Genomic DNA, 22,058 nt, shown 5'->3' with positions numbered 1-22,058 from the left:
ATACATCAGTTGTGGTATCTATGAACTACAACATGAGGTCATAAACCTAGCATAAAAGTGCACCATTTTAGCTGTGTGGACTAATAAAGTCAAAATGGTAGCTCTGGGGTAAGTTGAGCCATTTGGCCAGGGGTAAGTTGAGCCGGTGGCTACAGCCAAAATGCACTTAATAAGTGTATCCAAAAACATACTCTGTGTATATTCCAAAAACACAGCTGTTAATGTTTTCTTCCTAAGCGCACTTTAAGGCATCCTCATGTTAAAATGTTTTTTCACAAAACAGCTGTTTAGCAGTAATATGCAATAATAATAAAAAAAAGTTATTCTGCCTTTTACAAATAAATAAAATACACATGAATGTGAAGAAGTGAGTGTTATTTAGGGAGGGAGAAGGTGAAGGAGTGGTGGGGTGGAGGTGGGGAGGAGGGTGGGGTTGGAGAAGGGATATGGCTCAACTTACCCCACTCCTATGCTCAACTTACCCCGTGTATGGGGTAAGTTGAGCCACGAGACCACCTTTTTGGACAAGCTATATTATCGAAACAGTTATGTTTACACTCATTCTGTTTGTTTGAAGGGATGCACAACATCCTGAAATATATGCAGATATATTGGTTAGTGACAAAACTATGATTTCCTTGATGTAGTGATCCTAAATATGGAAAATGGCTCATCTTACCCCACTCTCCCCTATATAAACTGAGGATCCCTGTTTGGACTAACCAAGCATCTATGAATCAAATGTGTGCGTTCCCTCACTCTGAAAATAACCACTGCTCTTCTGATTACAGAGTGGTAATTTGAGCTCGATGAGAACCATAATTACCAATCCAAATGCTCGCAACTGAATGCTCCTTTGCTTCGACTCAGCCCTGCCCTCCATCAGCTTAGTTCAGCTGAGCTCTTCTCTGCTCAGCTCGAATCCAAACGCGGCTGGCTGCGTTTCCCCTCTGCCCAGCTCGGCTCAGCTCAGCTTCGCTCAGCTTGGGGGTTTCCTGAGAGATCATCTCAGTGTTGTGATGATTTCACCGTTTAGCTCAGCCACAGGCCAAATGAGTAGAGAATACTGGTCGGCAACCATGCTCATCATTTAAAAAAATACAGAGCGAAGTGATGTATTTTTGACATGATCCTTGAATAGATTGGTGTGTGTGTTTGTTGAAGCAGAGATAAGCATTGTCAGGAATAACCAGAGCAATTTCCTGTGGCAGGAAGCTTGTATCAAGGCTCTACACTTGCTGGCATGACCCAGTAGATCATGAACTAGACAATGACAGTGAATAGTCAGAGTGGAGAATGGTAGTGGGAGTAATATTAATCAGGTTCAATAGTTTTCTCTAAATGTTTTCATCGGAATCGTCTGGATCAACGTGTATTTGACCATGTGCAGCAGAGAGGAGTAGAAAGTCTTTTATCTGTGTTTTGTCAGGCTGTGAGTTGTGGTCACAGTAATGTGCCTTGACCCAGATTGTGGTCTGACAGTGACACATGGCCAGGTGCTGTTCTGGTGTCGGGGGGAACATTAGTCCTGGAGCCTCATTAATCATGATGGGAACGCTTCCTAATCACAGGGCAGGGCCTCACAGCGTGTTTCCCTCTCTCCATCTCCAAATTGGCTCAGGCCATTAGCCATTATAGGAAATACTCCAACAAAGTATAGATACTAGTATCTCTGGCCAAGTACATTTTAACCAAGAGCTGAGGGATAAAACTTAAAATATGCAGAAGAGGGAAGAATTAAGAAACATCACAGCATATATTTCATATCAAACAGGATGTAATTCACCAAGAAGAAACAACACCTTGATGCTGAATATATATGTAGATATTCTATATATGTTAGATAAGGAGGAGATGTTTAAAGCATAGACAACTAAAATACACAATACTATGTTAATGAGCATTTCAAGCATTTGATGTGGAAATTACAAACAGGATAAAGTCAAAGAAATTCATAAGACACAATGCCCAGAGCTGCATGAGTAAGAATCATGCACACTGGTGAGTGGGGGTGTGTGTTGGTCGGGTTGGATGGAGGAATATGTTAGACTGGTTGGCTCTCTTATTTTCAGACTGTAATTAACAAGAGAGATTTGGACCTCTGGGATTTAGAGAAGAGCAGGTTTTTATATTCAAGTGAGCTGCGAGTTTAGGTCAGTGAGGCCTGTGAGGTGACGGGTTGAGTCAGAGAATGTCCTGACCTGGCTGCCCCCAAACTGTAAATTCACAGCAATGTGTGTGTGTTTGAGACATGATACACACACTGTGTCTGGCCTTATTCTAACAATTTTCTGGTCTCAAGTGAGAAATGAGCCTTTATTTTTGATAAAAGAAACCATCAAATTGGCCCAAAAAGCAGGGCTTTCCGATATGCATAAATATACTGTATATATTATATGCAGACATACAGGCAGCATCTGGCCTACTTCCCTAGTAGGACAATTCTCGCTCCCTAGTGGGGAATATGCTTTGCTTACAATTTAGCGAAGCCTCCAGTTGGCCTAGCTAAGCAAGGATTACACACCAGTGCACACACATGCATGTAAATCTACCCTCATACACAGACACACATAGTCGTAACAAGGCCTGGCCAGTTGCCAGCGAAACCACAGTGTGTGGTGTTTATAAGACTGTGACCACAAGACCAGCTCCATACAAAGGAGCCTTCTCACCTGAGGGGAGTAAATGTAAGAAACAGCAGAGAGGGGCCAGGGCTGCTGATCAAAGCTTCATCAGAGTCTGATGAGGTTTTTTATTGTGAATGAGAACAGACTACAGACTTTGTGCTTGTTCATTTTCCCCACCTGGTTACAATGTAGAACCTCAGCCTGACACATTATTCTGCTAAGATGGATGATATACAGCATGCATTAAAAAAAAAACAAATTTTGTTACTGATTAGTCATCACGCTGTGTGTTTCATGATACTGTGTTAAGTTGTAGCCCCTGTTATATATTCACTATTTGAAGTACATATACATTATTGGGAAACCCAACTGGCTTTTTAAACATATAATTCCCTGCAGCTCTTCCTCCCAGGCTGTTGTCTCGCTTAAAGCTGCACTAATCAATATTTAATATTAACAACTGATCGAAAGACTACCTGTAATGTGAAAGGGAGTTGCTTATTGTGCCAGACTCACAGTAAATTATCAGCCAACTCTGCAGCTCTCTTGTGGTGGTAAAATATATTAATACTGCTTTAACAGTATGTTGTTAGCCAAACTATCCCCCTATAGATAACAGTACAGAATATATATGTTGTTCTTTACTGTTATCTAGCTAGATCCTGAGAAATCCTAAATATGCATAAGTTAAGAGCTACATCTCCTGAAAATAACCTCGATATAGGCCAAATAGCAAAACTCACTGACTATCTACCTTCAGTATATCGGTATGCTGCATGTATAGTTTGTGAAAACAGACTCGACTGTTTTACATTTTACCTCAGTCTGTATTAACATAAATTGTTTTTTCATTCCTCTCACACATCTGTCTCTGTTTTTTTCTTCCTCTCCACTTGTGTAACCCTCTCTGCTCATCTCCTCTCCTCCTGACAGATCTTCCACATGACCTATGACCTGGCCAGTGCTGTGATGCGAATATTCAACCTGATTGGTATGATGCTGCTGCTGTGTCACTGGGATGGCTGTCTCCAGTTCCTGGTTCCCATGCTGCAGGACTTTCCGTCTGACTGCTGGGTCTCTCTCAACAAGATGGTGGTAAGCAAAATGCTCTGTGTGTATGCGTTTCCGCGAATGTGGGTGTTGGCGGGGGTTTAAGGTATTTGTAAGTCACAATCACATGAACAGTATGCAAAAGTGTTTGGCAGAACAAAGGAAAGCATACAGCGCATTCTCCACGGAGCACAAAGGTGTGTTATCTGCAGGCAGATGGGGAAATGGGATTTATTTAAGGTTGAGACCTGCACACATGCACACACACACACACACACACACACACACACACACACACACACACACACACAGGACCAGCCTCAATTAAACCCTCTCTAGTTAAACCCAGGAGACGTGCCAGTGTACAGAAAGCCAGGGATGAAAAAGAGACGGTTTTCAGTTCGTGCAGCCTGTCATGTGGTTTGTTCTATTGCCATTCTCTTGTCCGTCCTTCCTTCAAACTGGCAGGTAGCTTCTGGCCATCTGCTGATAGGCAAGCCAATAGGAGAGGTGTTCTCTGAAATGCCGGCATGAAAGAAAAAACTCTCTGGAGAGCAAGTGGTGCAACACTCCAGTTGCATGAAAAACAACTTTCTAACCAGACAATTAATGAATGATAATTATTAAAAGCATATTCATTTAAAACTTTAACCAGCCAGTATTTGGCCAAACAGGAGCATCACTTGCTCAGTCAACCTCTTAAACCCTAAGTCAAGCGTTTCACCCGTAGCTTTACAATAGTATCACAGGCATCAGTAGCAATCAACAGTACCACAAACAACAGCTTTCAAATGGCCATAAAGTTGGATTAGCACCCCTATAACATAAAACTGTTTGGATGAATGTTGAACATAACATTAATGAAGGTGGGATTTATTGCAGGGCTGGTGTGTTAGACTGTATTAGTTTTTGTTGCTCCTAATAAACTACCAGATGGGGGGCGCATTCAATGTGATGTACATCTTTTTAGACAAATGTCCCCAAAGCTCAGTCTGACATTCAGTTTTCTTTGGAAACTTTGAGCAACTTTACTTGAGTAGAATTTCAAAAGAAGTTTGGTGGGTTCGAACCAACCGAAGGGCTTAACAGAGGGCTGTCTGTTTATATTCTCTGCGCTCCACCAAGGACAAACACCTAGCTTTTTTTCCTCTTTTTTTATAAGCTATTAGATTTCTTGAATAAATCATAAAAAACAATCAGGAACACATACAGAGGAAAAATACAGAAGGAAAAAGTTTTTCCCTTGTTGGGTATCATTTTAGACTTAAACCCTTCCATCCTGTCTGACTCTCATTCTGTAACGGAGATAAAAGACTTGGTGACTGACGGTGCCAGAGGCATTATGAAGTCAGGGGATGTGAGCAGTGAAACACATAGGCCTGCTAGCCCTATGGTTATATTCTGTATTTCACATACATACACACATTCCTCCCCTGTATTACCTGTGGTACACCTAGTGGGTTAAATAGATTGGGAGTTAAAGAGGACTGCTACTTATTGCTGTAGCATCAGAAGCTTCAGATCTGAGCTTTCGAGGAGGCTTAAACAATTTCTTGGATTAAACATCACATAATTGTTGTGTCTAAGGAAGTTCAGCAGACTGGATAATTCCTTCCCCGTGCTTTTGTCGGGCGCAGTCGGTTTCCTGAGCCGTCTGACGCTGCTGTCACTAAGAAATGTTTAATTTGCTGAGAATGAAGCTTCTAATTTTGGCACATATATTTGTGACACTCAGGCCTCGAAAATACTCTTCTGAAAACACTCTGTAGCATGACACACTGTTGTGCGTACTTGTGTGTGGAGGTTTTGTGTGTGTGAGTGTGTGAGATCTCCAGGAACAGATGGATCTCACACCCATTGACCCTAGGGGGACATCACTGTTGCTTCTCTGTCGTTCCATCTCTTGTTTCTCGTTTTATCCCTGGCCATCTTTCTTTCTAACTCTCCCTCTCTCTACACACACACGCACACACACACACACACACACACACACACACACACCCCACACACACACACACACACACAAAATATATTCTGTTACAAGTAAAAGTCCTGTATTTTACTTACTAATTTTACTTGAAAGTAAAAGTACAAAAATATTACCATCAAAACATACTTAAATTACCAAAAGTAATTACTCATTATGCAGAATGGTTCATTTCAGAATAATGTTTATTATATCATTGGATTTTAATGTTTGATGCACTAATGTGTACAACGCTTCAATGATGCAGATGGTAAAGGAACACATTTTTAATGACTTTTTAAATATACTGCTGAGTAACTGTTATATTACCCCCCTGATGTTCAATAAACGCCTATAATAATAATAATAATAATAATAATATATTTTTTGTTTTCTATATTATTCATCTGAATCTGCAAAGTAATAATAGCTAAAGTCATCAAGCAAATGTAATGGAGTAAAAAGTGAAATATTTCCTTCTAAATTGTAGTGGAGTAGCAATACAAAGTATCAGAAAAGGGAAATATAGGTACCTCAAAAGTGCACTTAAGTTCAGTACTTGACTAAATGTGGAGGCCAAGAAGAACCCCACTGCTGTGCTCCAGCTTTATAACTCATATCTGGCTCACAGTAGCAGTATCATAGAATTTGACTTGGTTTGACTGAGGGAATAAAGTGACAAGAGTTTGGACGTTACTTGGCTCCACTTGTTTCTCTCTCAAATATGCCTACTCCCCCGAGAACCGGAGTTGTTTTCTCAGTTCACGGTTGGAAATATAAATATGCTGATCTCTTATTAGCACCCAACTCCAATTCAGAGTTACATTTTATGTTGATGTTTTCCAATCTCAGAGGTTAGGCAGCTTCTTTATTGTACAATTACAGTTCTGTGTACAATGTTAATTATCACCAAAAGCTATGAGTGCAGGGAAAATATATTCTCTAACTGTTCCAACTGTTCTCTAAGTTGTCATCCATGAACCCGGCCTTTGCTGACTTGCTGCACTCCTTTGCTCCCTTGTGTTGTTTACGCCTACGTGTCATTTTCCGAACGAGATGCCACAATGCCAACGAGCACCCATGTGGGCGTGGCCGCCTGGTGTGCTCATGCGCCTTTCTGATCTCAGGGTAATCAAGGTCAGAGATCCTATTCAGAGTGGCTTTGAACGAGAGACGCAGCGTTAAATGATCCCTGTGCTTCTCCTCAGGCTGACTGGCTGTCTGTCTGTGCCGGACATTTACTGGACTCCACCCTGCTTTCCTTATTGCGTCACCCATGCTCTTAGACTATGGAAATACTGTTCTGCCACATAAACAACATGTGATTCATTCACTCTCTCAGAAGCTTTCGTAGCTGCTTCCATGTGTATGTGAGACTATGTGATATACAAATAAGTGATAATCAAAATAGCCTCATTCTCACTCTTTTCCGTCCTGTAATGTATTCAGCTCTGCCTCAAAACACTCAAAAACAGACTGTGACTTGTAAAAGATATGCACGCAGCAGACAGTGGTGTTTATTATCAGCCTGATAATGAAGCTCCGGCAGCACAGTGATCACAAGAGACCAAATCATCATCACTGTTATTTAGGGGGCTCTCTGTTACATGGATGACAGGTGGTTTTGTCCCATCTACCTCAGTCGGATTGGCTGCTGGATCAATGGCATTAGAATAAAGCCTCTCTCTTCCTTTTCCACTTCTCTCTGCTTCACTCTGAGCTCTGTTTCTGTATTTAATATTAAGGCTGCTGAGTGACATTTTCCTGGAGAAGAACAGCTGCTATAATTGCAATAGTACACCGATTTGTGTGGCTTTAATATCTATGCATATACTCACACACGGATGCACTTCAAGAAACCCTCCTGCTTTGAAAGTTAATAAGGATATCCTCCATTCATTCAATTACTGAAGTGATCTAACTGGCAGGCAGGCCTGTCAGCGCTCGTAAGAATAACGGACAGTTACTGTGTGAGATGTGTGTGGAGGTGTTTGTGTGTATGTGAGTGAGTGACAATTGTCTGTTCTGATCAAACAGCCTCTTCTATTACTTATATGGCGAATTTACTATAAAGTGTAAGGAGGAGGAGGAATTGAACCCTCTTCAATGTAAGGAGACATACATTGAAGAGGGTTATTAGCTCCAGTCTGAGCTAATTTGTGTTTTGCTAGGTCAAGCCATGTGTTAGCTAGTTTAAAAAGAAATGCTGCACAGCCTGGTTGGAGCTGCAGTCTTTGTGGGGCAAGATGCCCCTGTGAGACCAACCTCATTTGAAGAAGAAAAGTTTCAGCTGTGCAGTGGTATGCAGTTTTACTGAATGACCGGATAATTATTCAGGTTTATAATATTCAACTTTTCTCTTTATATCTTAAAATAATATAATTTAAAGCAAGTTAAACTCTAAGAAAAAGTAAAGAAATTAGTTTGGAAAGAGTTAATACTCGGTTCTGTGAGGCTGCACCATAGATGGCATAAAGATGGATGACATGGCAGCTCCCCGGAAGTGGAGCTAAATTGATCACTGCCTGGTAGCTGGTGGCAGTACAGGTTATAAGTCCTGTACCCTCTATATTAGTGCATGGGACATGAGCCAAACTAAAAATTCAAAGTACCCATCAAATTAATTTTCCCCAAAAGTAATGTATATAAAGGATGTATATATTCAAATGGTATTACTTCATATAAGTTTGTTTTTATTACATTTTTGCATCATGATTAACAGCTATGATTGCGTCTTGGTAGGGGGCCAGCTGTCAATCAAGTTGAGTTAAAAAAAATTAAACACAACGTGAGTTGAGTCTGATGGGAATTTCATTAGTTTTTCAATTTGGTCATGAACAATAAATAAGAATTAATTGCAATTTCAATATACTGTTTTGATATTTTAGCCTGGAGTAAATGGGAGGACCAATCAACAGACCAACATTATTATCCATAAATCCATACTGGCAGCGTTGCTAAATAAGCAATTGGCTCTTCCCAATGTTAAGTTTAAATGCAATATGAGAATGATAGCTGTAGTGTTCTTCATTGTTTTCAGTTTTCATTTATATTAAGGCATAATATATCAAAGTCAACAGAAAGATGTGATGACAATTTACAAAGCAGAAAATCTCCTTCAATTTCTGTATTTTGTGTCAGAGGGGGGAAGTTAAATAGACTGTAAGAGGAAGGGCTGAAAACAAATCTGGGGAGATAAAACTAGCCCTTCCTGTACTCCCAAATAAGTTAGACTATCCTCCCTTTAGCTGCTGTAACAGTTCAATAGTGTATAAAATTTATTGCAGAGTCTCCACTGTAACTATACAGAAGTCATGAAATATAGTTAGTTGAAGCAAGTAAACACATAATTTCATCTGATCTGTTATTATTATTATGTGGACGTTTGTTGAGCACATGATGTTGAACTTCTTCCTCTTGATATCTATCAAAGGAGAAATACCAATTAAAGTTAATGAACTCAAACCCAATAACAGCGTATTGAGCAGCACAAGCTATGATCCATTGAGTCAAATTATTCTGTTAAATCAATTAAAATCCTGCCACATGATTTACAAGCATCCATTTCACATCTGATGAAGTCAGTTAAGGATACACAGGAGTCAGCGCAGTAAGACTTCCATAAACCAGATGAAAATAAATGATTAAAATCAAGAACACTTCAAGTACAACTCACTTAACGTTTTAGCTATGTTGGTCTGTTTGTTGGCCGGTGAATGGGTTCATCCTCTCTGGTCCAGACTACAATACTTTAAGAACTGCTATGAAATGTTGTATGAATATTAATGGTCCCCAGAGGAAGAATCTTACTTTAAAAAGCAATTGAGTATTAGATTAATTCCATTTTTTTAAAGGGTGTTTAAACCCGCAAAACCAGACTACAACTAGACAGCAATGTTGTAAATGTAAACTGAGGGCTATGATCATGGATTTTAAAGGGACTGTAAAAGTTTTTAGTACTAGATTTTATGGTGGTGTGTTCTTAACGGTTTTCCTAAAATTAAACTACTATATATAAGTATCACAATATATCCTAATATACTCAATTGTAACCTCTGTATCTTGGTATGTATGGTATCACCAGTTTCTTTCCAATACACAGCCCTACATTTAAACTTGTGAAGCAGCCAATTAAAACTTTTAAATTTAGCTTATTGTAGTCTGTTATTTTTACTTCAACACACACTCCGGTTTAAGTTTATGCATGAGTAATCAAGCGAAATATTTTAGTATGTCCGCATTCTTCATTAATAGGTTACCGTGAAGTACTTCCAGCTGACACCAAACCATCTTGCAACTTTCTGTACTCATTTGGTTTTAAATAATGAATCCAAACAGGAACTCACTGCCTCTAAATAATTGATCTTAACATTGCTAACAAGGTCTTTTATGGCAGTTTACATATTAATATTCTTAATGTCAGTGCCATCTAACTACATGTCAGTCCTTTCAAGCCAACCAAACCCAACATGTCAGTTTTAGACTGTCAGAGAGGGACTGCAACCTGTCAGGGAGATGCTCAGCAGCATGACTGACACACACACACACACACACACACACACACACACACACACACACACACACACACACCCAATCAAAGCTGAGTGCCAAAGAGCATGTAAACCCAGATGGACGTGCCAGCATGCACGTACACTCACTATTCTATACTTACGCCGTCATGCATCATAGATGTCCCATACTCCCTTTTGTGTTCCTCCCTAAATGTATTATGTACAATTAGCTATCATCCACACTGCTCAGTGAAGAGCGATGGCAAATAAAATGAACACAAGAGCTAATTTCATTTGTCCCCCCCCCCCCCCACCTCACACAGGGTGGTATCTCAGTAGAATTAGTTTATTGTGTTACTATGAAGCCTGTAATGTCCAATAGTAAGAGACAGCTGTACACTGTGTCAGTTTTAATCAGCTATTATCTCAAACTTAAACACGTATTGTCTCTCTCTCAAAGTGCTTTCCGGCTCATGCAAAGCTAAGATAGCTAGCTGTTACTTCATACTTACTGTACAGACATGAGAGTTGTATCAAGCTTCTCATCTAACTCTCAGCATACATTTCCCAAAATATCAACTATTCCTTTTAAAGCATACATGTAACCAGACATGCTTTGTCCATTTTAATTTACAGTATATGTAAACATGCATATGGTGTGAATGTGTCCATTTGTTTCAGTACATCAACCTGGAGCATCAGTTCTTCTTTAGTCAGGTTCGTGGTGGTGGTGGTGTTGTTTTTATATGCAGCATGCAACGTAAACATTGATGTCGATAAAATCATTTCTAGGAATACTCACACAGCCGCACAGACAGACTGAGAGTAATGCATCTTCGACCCATAGATATGTTATATTATTACTGGCAGTACCCCAGTGGATTTACTGTAATGTTGTGTTATAAATGCCACAATAGCATGTGACAGTACCAAATAGCCTGTTTTATCATCAGCTAACCCCTCAGGAGCTGTCGTATAGATCACAGACAGACAAGCCAGGGGCTATTTCTGGGTTTTATGTACAGTATCTACTCAGCAGCAGTCCATTTTTCATATTTGTTAGCATTGTAATCTAGTTTCCTTTGTACAGAGTATTGTACAGTACGTTTAGAGTAAACCCCACCCAACGTAGTTGAAGATATCATTCTGTGGTGCTCTGTCCACTAAGGTACTGTACTGTATATTAATATTGAGTGTGTGTGTGTGTGTGTGTGTGTGTGTGTGTGTGTGTGTGTGTGTGTGTGTGTGTGAGAGAGAGAGAGAGAGAGAGAGAGAGAGAGAGAGAGAGAGAGAGAGAGAGAGAGAGAGAGAGAGACAGATGCAGTCGTGTGTAAGAAGGTGTTTATTTCTGTGCCTGGGCTCTGGGTTAGGGCCTCCTGCTCCTGCTGTTTATCCACCAGCAATGTGGCCAGCATGCTGATGGTTGACTGGAGGGATTCAGCACTGGGTCTGTTCACCAGCCGGGGCAGTGGGGATGAGGCTCACACTGAGGCTGGGGGTGTTTAAATGCTCTGTCGGGGAAATATTGCTTATTATAATGGGCTTAAGGGTTATGGCTGACAGTTAGACAAGGTCCGCAGTTACAAGGTTATATCATTTGGAAATAACAACAAAGCTGTAGATATGAAGATGATTCTTGTAGTCTTACAGTCCTGTTTTCTGTTTTTGTGAGTTTATCTGTCTTCATTGAAGATTACAAGGTCCAGTTTATCTCTTCAAAGAAATCCAAACAACTGATCCAGCTGACAGATATTAAACTTTAAGCCATTCTCGGGGGCTGGAGCTAAGCTCACGGTCTGACACCAGGGCAGAGTTATCCTGCTGCGTGAGGCTAAGTGCCTTTAAAATCTTTTTTTCTTTGCTGTTTCTCAAATCAAATCAAATCTGAGGGCAGCTTCCTGCCAGTATATCCTCTTTCACCTCCTCCGAAACCAACCAAATTTGAATCTCAAATTAAATGCAAATTCCCCTGGAAAAATACAAATCAGATAGGAATCCTAGCAGTCAATCATTGACTGTAGATACCACTTGTCCCAGAGAGGGACAGAAGGAGTTTGAGAAGAAACACACATGCAGCAGTAAACCCCTGACAGCGCGTGAACCACAGCTGTTTGAGGGGAGGATGTGAGGTTCAGCTGTGCCTGTGGAGGGCTTTCTAATGAATCTAACATGGGAGAATTAGGGTTGACTGAGTGTGTGAGCACCAATCAAAGGCAGACTGGAGCAGGCAGATGTACAGGCTCCTCATTAACACCCACTTTTTTCCCTCTTCTCTCCACAAAACCTGAAACGATCACCAGACAGAGAGCCATATACTGGAATACCATACCATACCAGGAATGTCTCACTCTTCAGCCCATTTATTCTTAAATTCTATCACCACTTCTGGCACACTCTAACTCGTATAAACTTTCACTGCAGTGTATTTTTAACAGTCTACTTTTGGCAGAGACGACAGGCTGGGGTCAGCAGGTCAAAACCATTGCAGCATGAAAGTAAAAATATAAAAGTAGGGAGCTACTCTAGGAGGACAGAATAACCCCGATTTTTCTCTCCCATCTCTTCCACCTGCCTTATATTTTGTTTTCCCAACTTAATTTTTTCCCCTTCTCCCTCCCTCCATCTCTCCCTACAGAATGACTCATGGAGTGAGCTCTACTCCTTCGCCCTCTTTAAGGCCATGAGCCACATGCTGTGCATTGGATATGGAAGACAAGCCCCAGAGAGCATGTCGGACATCTGGCTGACCATGCTCAGTATGATCGTTGGAGCCACCTGCTACGCCATGTTCATCGGCCACGCGACCGCTCTCATCCAGTCTCTGGACTCATCCAGACGGCAATACCAAGAAAAGGTAATTTTTAGATATCTGTCTCTGAGATTTCAGCATTACAATAGTGGCAAATGGAACTTTGTAGTGTTAAAAGCAATGAAAATGTTTATTAAATGGTTCAACAGTTGAGAGAAATTGGCTTATTTGCTTTCTTTCTGAGAGGTAAAATCGATACCACGCTTATGTATTTGCATGAAGTTGTATGTATGAAGCTAGAGCCAGGAGGCAGGGGACACAGCTAACCTGGCTCTATCTAAAGTTTAGAAAGTATACCTGCTAGCTCATTTAAAGCCATAGCAATTTCTGTTTCCAGTCTTTATGCAAAGCTAAAATAATCTGCTACTGGCCATAGGTTCATACTTAATGGACAAACTGGTGACAGTGGTATTGATGTTCTCATCTAACTCTGGGAAATAGAGCAAATAAGGGGGTAACCTGATAGTTCCACTGGTAGAGCTGGTGCCTCACATATAGGTGTCCTTCTTACACTGGCCGTGGGTTTTGGGTCTGACCTGGGGCCCTTTGGTACATGTCATCCCCTCTCTCTCTCCACCTTTCCTGTCCATCTTAAGCTGTCCTATGAAATAAAGGCAAAATTGGACCCACTTGCATCAATGGTTCTGATAAAAAGGTGTCAAAACACACAGTGCATCACAGTTTGTTGCGTATGGGGCTTCGGTGTATGTTTAATAAAAAAGAGAACGAATGAGCATATTCCCATAAATCCCAATATCAAATTATTCTGTAGGTAAATCCATCCCCAAATCTTTTCAGAAACAATGTCCTGGTCACTCATAATCCACAGTCCATGCTGTAAACATTTTTTATTGGAACTACCTTCTACCAAAGAAATAATCCCCATGGAGACTGTGGACTGTGTGTTCTGTGGATTATCAGGAGTCACTGGGACAAAAGAGATGTTGAGATTTTTTATTTTATATTTAATTTCTCTTTGTATTGGTGCGGCAGCAGAAATCTCAGAGAAGGATATCTCAAAAAAGTAAAATGCTAAATCTTAACCTGCATGGCTAGATACCACTACAGCTGTTTGTAATTTGGGTGAACCAACCCGTTAAACTCAAACTATCTAAATAATTAGTACAGCTTGCTAGCTTTTGTGGAGAAATTAATAGAAAAAAGGAGTGATGGTTTTACTACAGTCTATCTTAGATTACTGGTGAAATAAATCAGGGGGTTAGCTACAGCATTACCTTACCTGTTCCCAGGTTGCCCCTCTAGAGAATGGGAAGACACCATAAGGAGACCCCATTTGTATTGGGTGCTTGTCCTCTACAACAATGTGGATAAGGTTATCACATTAGATATTAACAGAGAAGGTTTGCTCATTTGATTCCAACACACTTTGATAGGAACAGCATCTGTTCCATTAGTTCGATATTCATGGCTGCAGCTCGCTGGGCCTCGCCCTGTCTGTCATCTCCGTACAACGGCAGATCAAAGCTTTCTGTGTCTGCAGGCCGGGGCGGGGAGCACACTCCTGCTTTATAAGGCCATGGTGTCAGCGGTGCTCTGTGTCTTGTTAGCTTCCTTAGATCCTGCGTGATGTGGAGATGTCTTATGCTATCTATCACTTGTTCACATGCATGCAGACACGCACATACACATCAGAGTGATTGGTCAATCTTTGCTGTTTAGTTGAAGCCTCTGGCGAATGTTTAGAACAAAAGGTGATCAGGTTTACGGCTGTCTTTCTGCGTCATATGCTGTTTTGGCCGTATAGCTTTATTCTGTTTATATTCTGGCACTTGTGGCTTGGTTATGCATTACGTTGGAGAGATAATCATATTGCTTTATTTTCTAGGTCATGATATCAGTAAGCATCAATTATGACATTGAGTTTATAGCAGACCAACTCTCCTGTGGGAGGGGCTGTGGTGGTCTTTAAAAAGTAATGAAGCTACTGTATGTATGTGTCAGATTCATGAGCATGCTAAATGCAGAAGGGAATAGACACATTATCAATGGATCTGGGGTACACCATCTATAATCACTGATGATACAGAACTCCACGTATAACTGTGTATGGTGGTTACACACAAACACACAGCGGGTGATGTGTGGCCTCAGTTTCACCTCAGTGATGTTGGTAAAAGACAGAGCATAATTTAAACGGTCAGTTTACTCAAAATACAAAATAATTCTGCTGCCATTGCTATAGAAAGGAGGTGAATAGAAGGTTGGTTGTGGAGCCAGTGATCAAGAAATTCAACAGAAAACTGCCTATCAAGGCCGTGGACTGTGTGACACGGGTATATTGATGTTTTTTAAATGTGAAAAAAAATGTTTTTAAGTTTTTTTTTTAAGTTATTATAAACTTATTTTAAACCTAAATGATTCAGTAGATTCATGGTAAGATGATGATTTTTATGTATATATGTATATATATATATACATTTCTATAAAGATTTTTTTGGTATATAAAAAAAGGCTTGTAGTGTTTTGTTTTTATTTATTCTTTACTTTCTAAGTGTTCATTTCTAGTATTGGCGGACAGTGTAGCCTATATGTTAAATTATTTACCATGCTAAATAATATCTAACTTAAATATTCTTTAATTAAGTTATTTAACAAAGCAGCCTTCTGAGTATCTTTGCATGGCCAAATCAGTCTAAACTTAAAAATTCACTATATCGACTGTCATACTGGTAATTGATTACTTTTCCCCCTTTAAAATTGGTATTGGTATCAATCTTAAAAAACCCATATCAGTCTGGCTCCAGTACTGTACCAAACCATCATATTCTTGTCAAGTTAGGTTTTTCACTCCAGCCATACCCCCTAAAGCTCTCCCACCATATCATTTTTCCAGTCTTCCCAGCACCTTTCACATGCAACTATTTCCATCACTTGTTCCCTCCACATTTTCATTGTAGGAGTTTATTAATCCAGTGAATAGTCTAAATGCAAATGTACTCTACTGCGGCACTATAGTTTTGTCCCCAAGGAGACCTTGGTGATTTGGACAGTTTACACTCTAACCATTCACCCATGTATTCCAGAACAAAGAAAAATACCACAGGGCACAATGTGTGCATGTATGTACTCTGTTCTGTTTTACACTTACACAACATAGACTGACCATCCATTTTATTGAGTCTTGTTGTAGTGCTGAACTATTAGTATATGTAATGAATAAATTTGCCTCTGGCCTCTCTAATGTATTCTCCGCTGCTGGAAAAAATCCTCTCCCACATTCCTTCATTAAATGCCATATCATCCTAAGGTTTTTACAACCATTGTTATTTACCCAAGGACATACCTCATGCCACTTGATGCTTTATGAAACATTGTTCACAGTTGTGCGTAGTGCTTGGCTGGATTTTTTGTGAAGTTAATTTACCCCTTAATCCAATGTGTAATTTGTATATATTTCCAAAGATGTCCCACCAGATCTTCAAATAGGTCGTCTGTGTTCTGATACCTTGTCTTAACCACTGAGCCCGATAAATAGTTTGTTTACCTATTTATATGTTGTGGTTGTACCATGTGGACATCAAGCTTAAACTCACTCCAATTTTCCAGATTAATTAAAATTTTATTTTAAAGTGTAATGATATAACCTATATCTGGATTAAGTTCTATAAATGCAGATAGAAGGTTGGCTTCTGATTTATGGCAATTAATTTTGTAACCAGATACTTTGGAATATACTTCAATAACTTTGATTAAACAATATATAGAGTTGTTTGGTTCTTGACTTGTTATATGGGATTTTAACCCTCAAACAAGCCTAACAGTTACTGTGCAGGTCTGTTTACTGCCCAGCCCAAATAACTCAGACTCACTGATTCTTGATCACTTATCTTTTAAATCCACTTCTAAAAAATGCACTCTCATAGACTCTTTTGATCTTGCCAACTTTTAACCTTGCATTGTTTCCCCCTTGCATTTTTAAAATCTAATTTCCTTTTCTAAAGTTATTTTTCTTTTGATCATGTTTTCTATTTTTATATCTCCTTTGCGCTTTATGCTGTATTATTTTATCATTTCATACTTGCCTTTATGCTATCCTGTAATGAGCTTTGTAAACTTTGAAAATAGCATTTAGTTTGCTTTAGCTAGTTTCTTATTTTGTTGTCCTTAAAATCTCAAAAAGTTATTGGCAGATTTTTATTGGAATGTGCTGGCAAGTTAGGTCAGTGTCTAAGGAGGGTGTGATTAGTGTTTGGCAAGGAATAGCACTACCAAGTGGCCAGTTATGTAACATTTAACATTTCTCATAACTCCCGGAGGAGTAGAGGAATATAATTAGAATGATATATATACAATATCATTTTTTGGTTCAAGCCGATTACTAAAAGCCATTCCCATTTCTGCCTAAACACATGTTCCACCATTCATCCTACAAACTTCATCCAGTCCTCACCAAATTTGGTATGTTACATAGTTGGGAAAAGTTTCTATACAATTATATTATAATTGGTTTCCAGATGGGCTGTTTGACATTAATGCCATAAGTCTAAAGGATGTCCTCTTGCTGCAAGCAGAGAGACTGAAGAGAAAAAATGAGAGAAATGGGAAATGAGCTGCTGAGTCTATGCTGGAGTGTCTGTTCTTTGTCAGTTACGTGTGGCTGTACTCTGTCAGTGATGTGACGTCTGCGGCAATCAGTTCCTGCTATCGCTCTCATTCTCCTCTTCTTCCATGATGCACAACAGTGAAGTAACGAACAAAGTGGCAACACCCTGCTAGGCTGGACTAAGACCACTCATCTCGCCCATCTCCAGTCCCCCATGACTGTTTGTTCATCATTAACCAATGAAGTGAACCATGCTGCGCTGCAGTCCGCAATAAGTCTCGTCATCAGATACCAGACTGGAGACAGAGCTATGGGTTGGAACTCGCCTCTCTGACAAAACACATTCTTTGCTCTAAGATATTGTAAATGCTAGTGACAGCATGGACTTGTATTGACATAACACAGAGTAAACAGTTAGCTTCGCACTCAGTGTTGAGACAGCCATAATAGCTCCAGCACTAAGCATCTTCTCCTGTCTGCAGGCAACAACCCCACAGACCAAAGAGAGATACTGATTATAACTGTTTAATATAGATTTAAGAGTTAGTGCTGGTATTTTTTCTGCTTTATGGACACATGTTGTTTGGTTAGCGGTGTGTTTAGCAGTCCATGGACAGGAATATAAATACACACACACACACACACACACACACACACACACACACACACACACACACACACACACACACACACACACAGAGTAAGTGTGAGATAAGAGAGGGAGATGTTAATGAGAAAACACTGTAGAGAGGTGATTCCCAACTGTCAACAAATGTTCGTGCTGTGTGTGCAGGAGATCAGCCGATCAACCCACACTGAAACACCGCTGCGGGCGGGGCTGAGCCTCTGGCGAGCAGAGAGCGGTGGAGAGCCACAAACTCTCCACGTCACTGCAAGTGCAACAAAAGCCCCGCAAACAATAATCAATTATGATTAATTTATTAATGTAATCTGCGCAAAAGATGTAGACGACGAAATTAAACACTAAACAGAATGCAGTTCATTCAGGTAGGAGAATCCTGGAATTTCACTGGTATTGACTACTAAATTTCTGGTATTGTGACATCTGTAGCAAAAAGTAATGCATTACTTTTCTCTTACTATTTCAACTATTTATCCATTACTTTGAACTTCTATTTCAACTATTCACCTATTACCTTTACTATTTCAAGCATTTATTCATTACTTTTTGCTATTTCATCTGTTTATCCATTAACCTTTGGTGATTATATTACCAGTTTATCCATTCTTCTGGGTAAATGTTCTCTCTCAGCTAACTATTTACACCATTTATTGCTACTTTTAGCTAACATTGTGACAAATTTACCAAAGATCAGCATCACACCAATTTGTAATCCTGTGTGGATGGTCATTTCCCTCTTAAACACAAATATACGTATATTAAAAAATATATATAATAAATAAAAACTATTAAATAAATTATAATTTTAGTTTTTTCAAGTTCATGACTCCACAATCTTTCCACATACTCAGTACCAACTGCGGAAATACCCCCTCCCCCCCGGGACAAAAGTACCCCTGGTTGGGAATCACTGTCTCCGTTCTCAGGAAACATAACCATTTGAAAACGTGCGAATATGATGTGGCCAGTGTTTAAGAGGTGGCTTGCGTGAGTCATCCCTTGTCATCCCCTCCTTCAGGTTGAGTTCACTGATGCCCTCATCCCGTGTTTCTCCACAACACTTTTCCCATCTCCAGCCCTCCCCTGCTTCATCTGTCCATTCGCCCTTGACTGTTGGGCAATACACCATCTGCCAGCGGACACCGCACATGGACAGAGGGCATTAGCCATTATGTAACTGCACTCCTGCTCCTCCTCCTCATCACTTCCTCCCCCTTAAGAGCCATAGAGCAGCGTGTCCGAGTAGTGGTGAGAGGAGGGGGATGTGACCCCTGGGGCCTCCGGTGATGAGCACAGAGCCCCTGGGCCTTGACACAATCAAACAGCGACTTCATAACTTGGACGATGACCTGACCTGGGCTACCTGGGTCTCTGGCACTTTGATTTGATAGATTAGACACATCAGCTTGAGTTTGAGAAAAAATAAAATTGAAATCAAGGTCCACTTACTTGATTTTTCTTGAGCTTTCAACAACATCTCATGGTTGATGGAAAGACTCATACAGAGAGAAGAGTGTAGTTTCATGCTCAACTTCACCTTATATTTATTTGAAATGATCGTCCACATTTTCTCTTTTATTTTTGGTTTATATATATGAAAATAAATCAATGTTTGACGATGGCTTTAACCTGGTTTCATGACATGAGTGCACTTCTTGAAGAGAGCAAATGTCTAATAGAAATATATTGGTGAATAATGAAATCAGGATACAAGTTTTAAAAAAAACTTGCTGACTTACATCACACATTTTATAACATGAACACTGTGAACCTCGTCTCTTCTGACATGTTTATTTCAGTCCCTCCATGTCATCATCACCACACACATTGGTAGTGTAGTGAGTGTATGCGCTCATACTTGTGTGTGCCTGAGGGGTTTGTGTGCACATTTGTGTGTTTGTTTCTGTGGGTCTGTCTCCGCTCCTCGTAGTCAATGAGCTAAAGGAGGCTGCTGAAGTCAATTTGGGTTTTTTACACACACACACACACACACACACACACACACACACACACACACACACACACACACACACACAGATATAAGACTTGTCACATCCTGAGCCCTGACGCTCAGTGACATGGCCCATTAACAGGAGGCCCAATTCAATTTCTTCCTTCCCTCTGTGGCAGCTTACAGTGACAGCCATGCATCATGCTCGCAAGCCACCAACTAGGAGCTTTATGTCCCATAAAAAACCTCTGTGCTGCCTTGCCCCGTCCTCACCCAACCCCCTTTAACTAAGTCCACAGGCTGAGAGGAACGGATTGGATTTGAGAAATGTAATTCATTTGTTAGTTTATACAAGTACCACAAAGTTTGATTTTATAAGACGGACACTGCATTTACAGTTTAGGAGAATCTTAGCTGTCCGGCATGTGTATGTTTGCCTGTGTTGAAATGAATGGAACTTAGAGAGTATTTTTAAGATTTTGTAAACTTGCCTTCTTGATGATGTGTATTAGCAATAAAAATGGGCATTTGATCTTATATACAGGTTCTATCTATGTCTTTAATGTGTTTCCGAGTCAGAGCATTAACTGACAGTTCAATGTCTTCTCTCCCATCTTCCCCTTTATTTTTTTCTTAAACATCAAAACAAACATGGCCACATAGCAACACAGTATGCATAATGGATTTCCAAAACACATTTCTTGATATGTCCCTCTCAGCTTCCCTATAACTACATCATTGTAGTGATGTAGTTAATAAAACTCTGCTCTTTCAACAACCACTTTTAAAGAAGAGAGGGAACGAGAGAGAGAGAGAGTTGTCATTTCAGTTTAATTGAGACTGCCACACACTGAATCCCGAGGCAGGAAACACTTAATAGGAGCCTCCCAGTTTATTCCCACGCTTGATTGAATGAGCTGGATTCTCTGAAAGTCGGCTGCTTGTTTATTGTTACTGACACATGCCAAATAGGGAGAAATGTGTCAAGTTTAGGCGAAATGGCCTTAGTCCTTTTATTGTTTTATTGGTTGGGAGTACATTCATTTCAGGGAATCCCCTCTTATGTCCTAAACAATTCAGATTGTTGTTGTCTGGATTATATATCTACTTTCCAGGTGAGTTGGAAATCTGAAAAGATGGCTGAGGATGACGCGCTGTAAGGTTTTCATTTAGCACTGCCATGGCTTTTCATGCTAAATGAACCATGTCCTGAGACAATTAATTAAGACTAAATGAGATTGAGATTAAAATTGGTTTACGTAAGAAAGAAAAGGATGCAATAAATTGTTTTTGCAGATGTAGTGTCATAAGCGGGTTCATTAAAGTAAGTGATCCACTCGGATTTTCATTTTGTCACGTATAAGGTCATGCTGAACTGTATCAATGTGTATGTAGTATTTATTTCTGCAGTATATACATCACACTGAAGAACAAATAGAGGACAAAATTAAAAACAAATCACTTTCTTCCACCGACATTGCAATTCTTACATAAACCAGTTTTTTTTTTCCCTTTCATAAAAACCACTCTCTGCTTTAAATTATGGAAAGAAAATCCTCCTGTAGAAAAACAAAATGAATGATGTGCTACCATGTCAGCCAGTCTGTGCTCTATTAAGGATATTGTGATTTGTCGTGTCACCAACTCCACCAGGGTCAAGCCTGCATTTTCTTCTCTAACCCATGTCACCTTACAGTGTGACAAAATGCAATTTCCTGGACAGCGAGCCATCCTATCCCATGCATGTCATCGACTGTTACAGGCAAGGTCATTGTCAGTGCCCCCCACAGTCCTCCATACGTGTTGTGTCCTTCGTGACTGTGTGGTCAAGACTCACAAGCAGGAAGGTATCGGCACTCTAGATGATTAAAGAATTGGATTCCTCTTGATACATGTATCACAGAGGCAGCTAGAGATCATCTTCTGTTATATATACT

The 22,058-nt window shown here is 40.0% G+C and overlaps 1 protein-coding gene across 3 annotated transcripts in view; it reads left to right on the top strand.

Moving 5' to 3' along the window:
- Positions 1-22,058, top strand: part of hcn2b (hyperpolarization activated cyclic nucleotide-gated potassium channel 2b) — a 47,011-nt gene that overhangs the window by 5,755 nt on the left and 19,198 nt on the right. For all 3 annotated transcript variants that reach the window (XM_051376065.1, XM_051376067.1, XM_051376066.1), the window contains 2 exons: positions 3,561-3,722; positions 12,790-13,008. In XM_051376065.1, the coding sequence (XP_051232025.1) occupies positions 3,561-3,722; positions 12,790-13,008 (381 nt within the window). The remainder of the gene's footprint in view (positions 1-3,560; positions 3,723-12,789; positions 13,009-22,058) is intronic.

The sequence above is a fragment of the Dicentrarchus labrax genome, unplaced genomic scaffold, assembly GCF_905237075.1.
Source record: "Dicentrarchus labrax unplaced genomic scaffold, dlabrax2021, whole genome shotgun sequence".
Classification (NCBI taxonomy): domain Eukaryota; kingdom Metazoa; phylum Chordata; class Actinopteri; family Moronidae; genus Dicentrarchus; species Dicentrarchus labrax.
The sequence above is the reverse complement of the archived record's forward strand: the minus strand, read 5'-3'. Positions and strand labels throughout refer to the sequence as shown.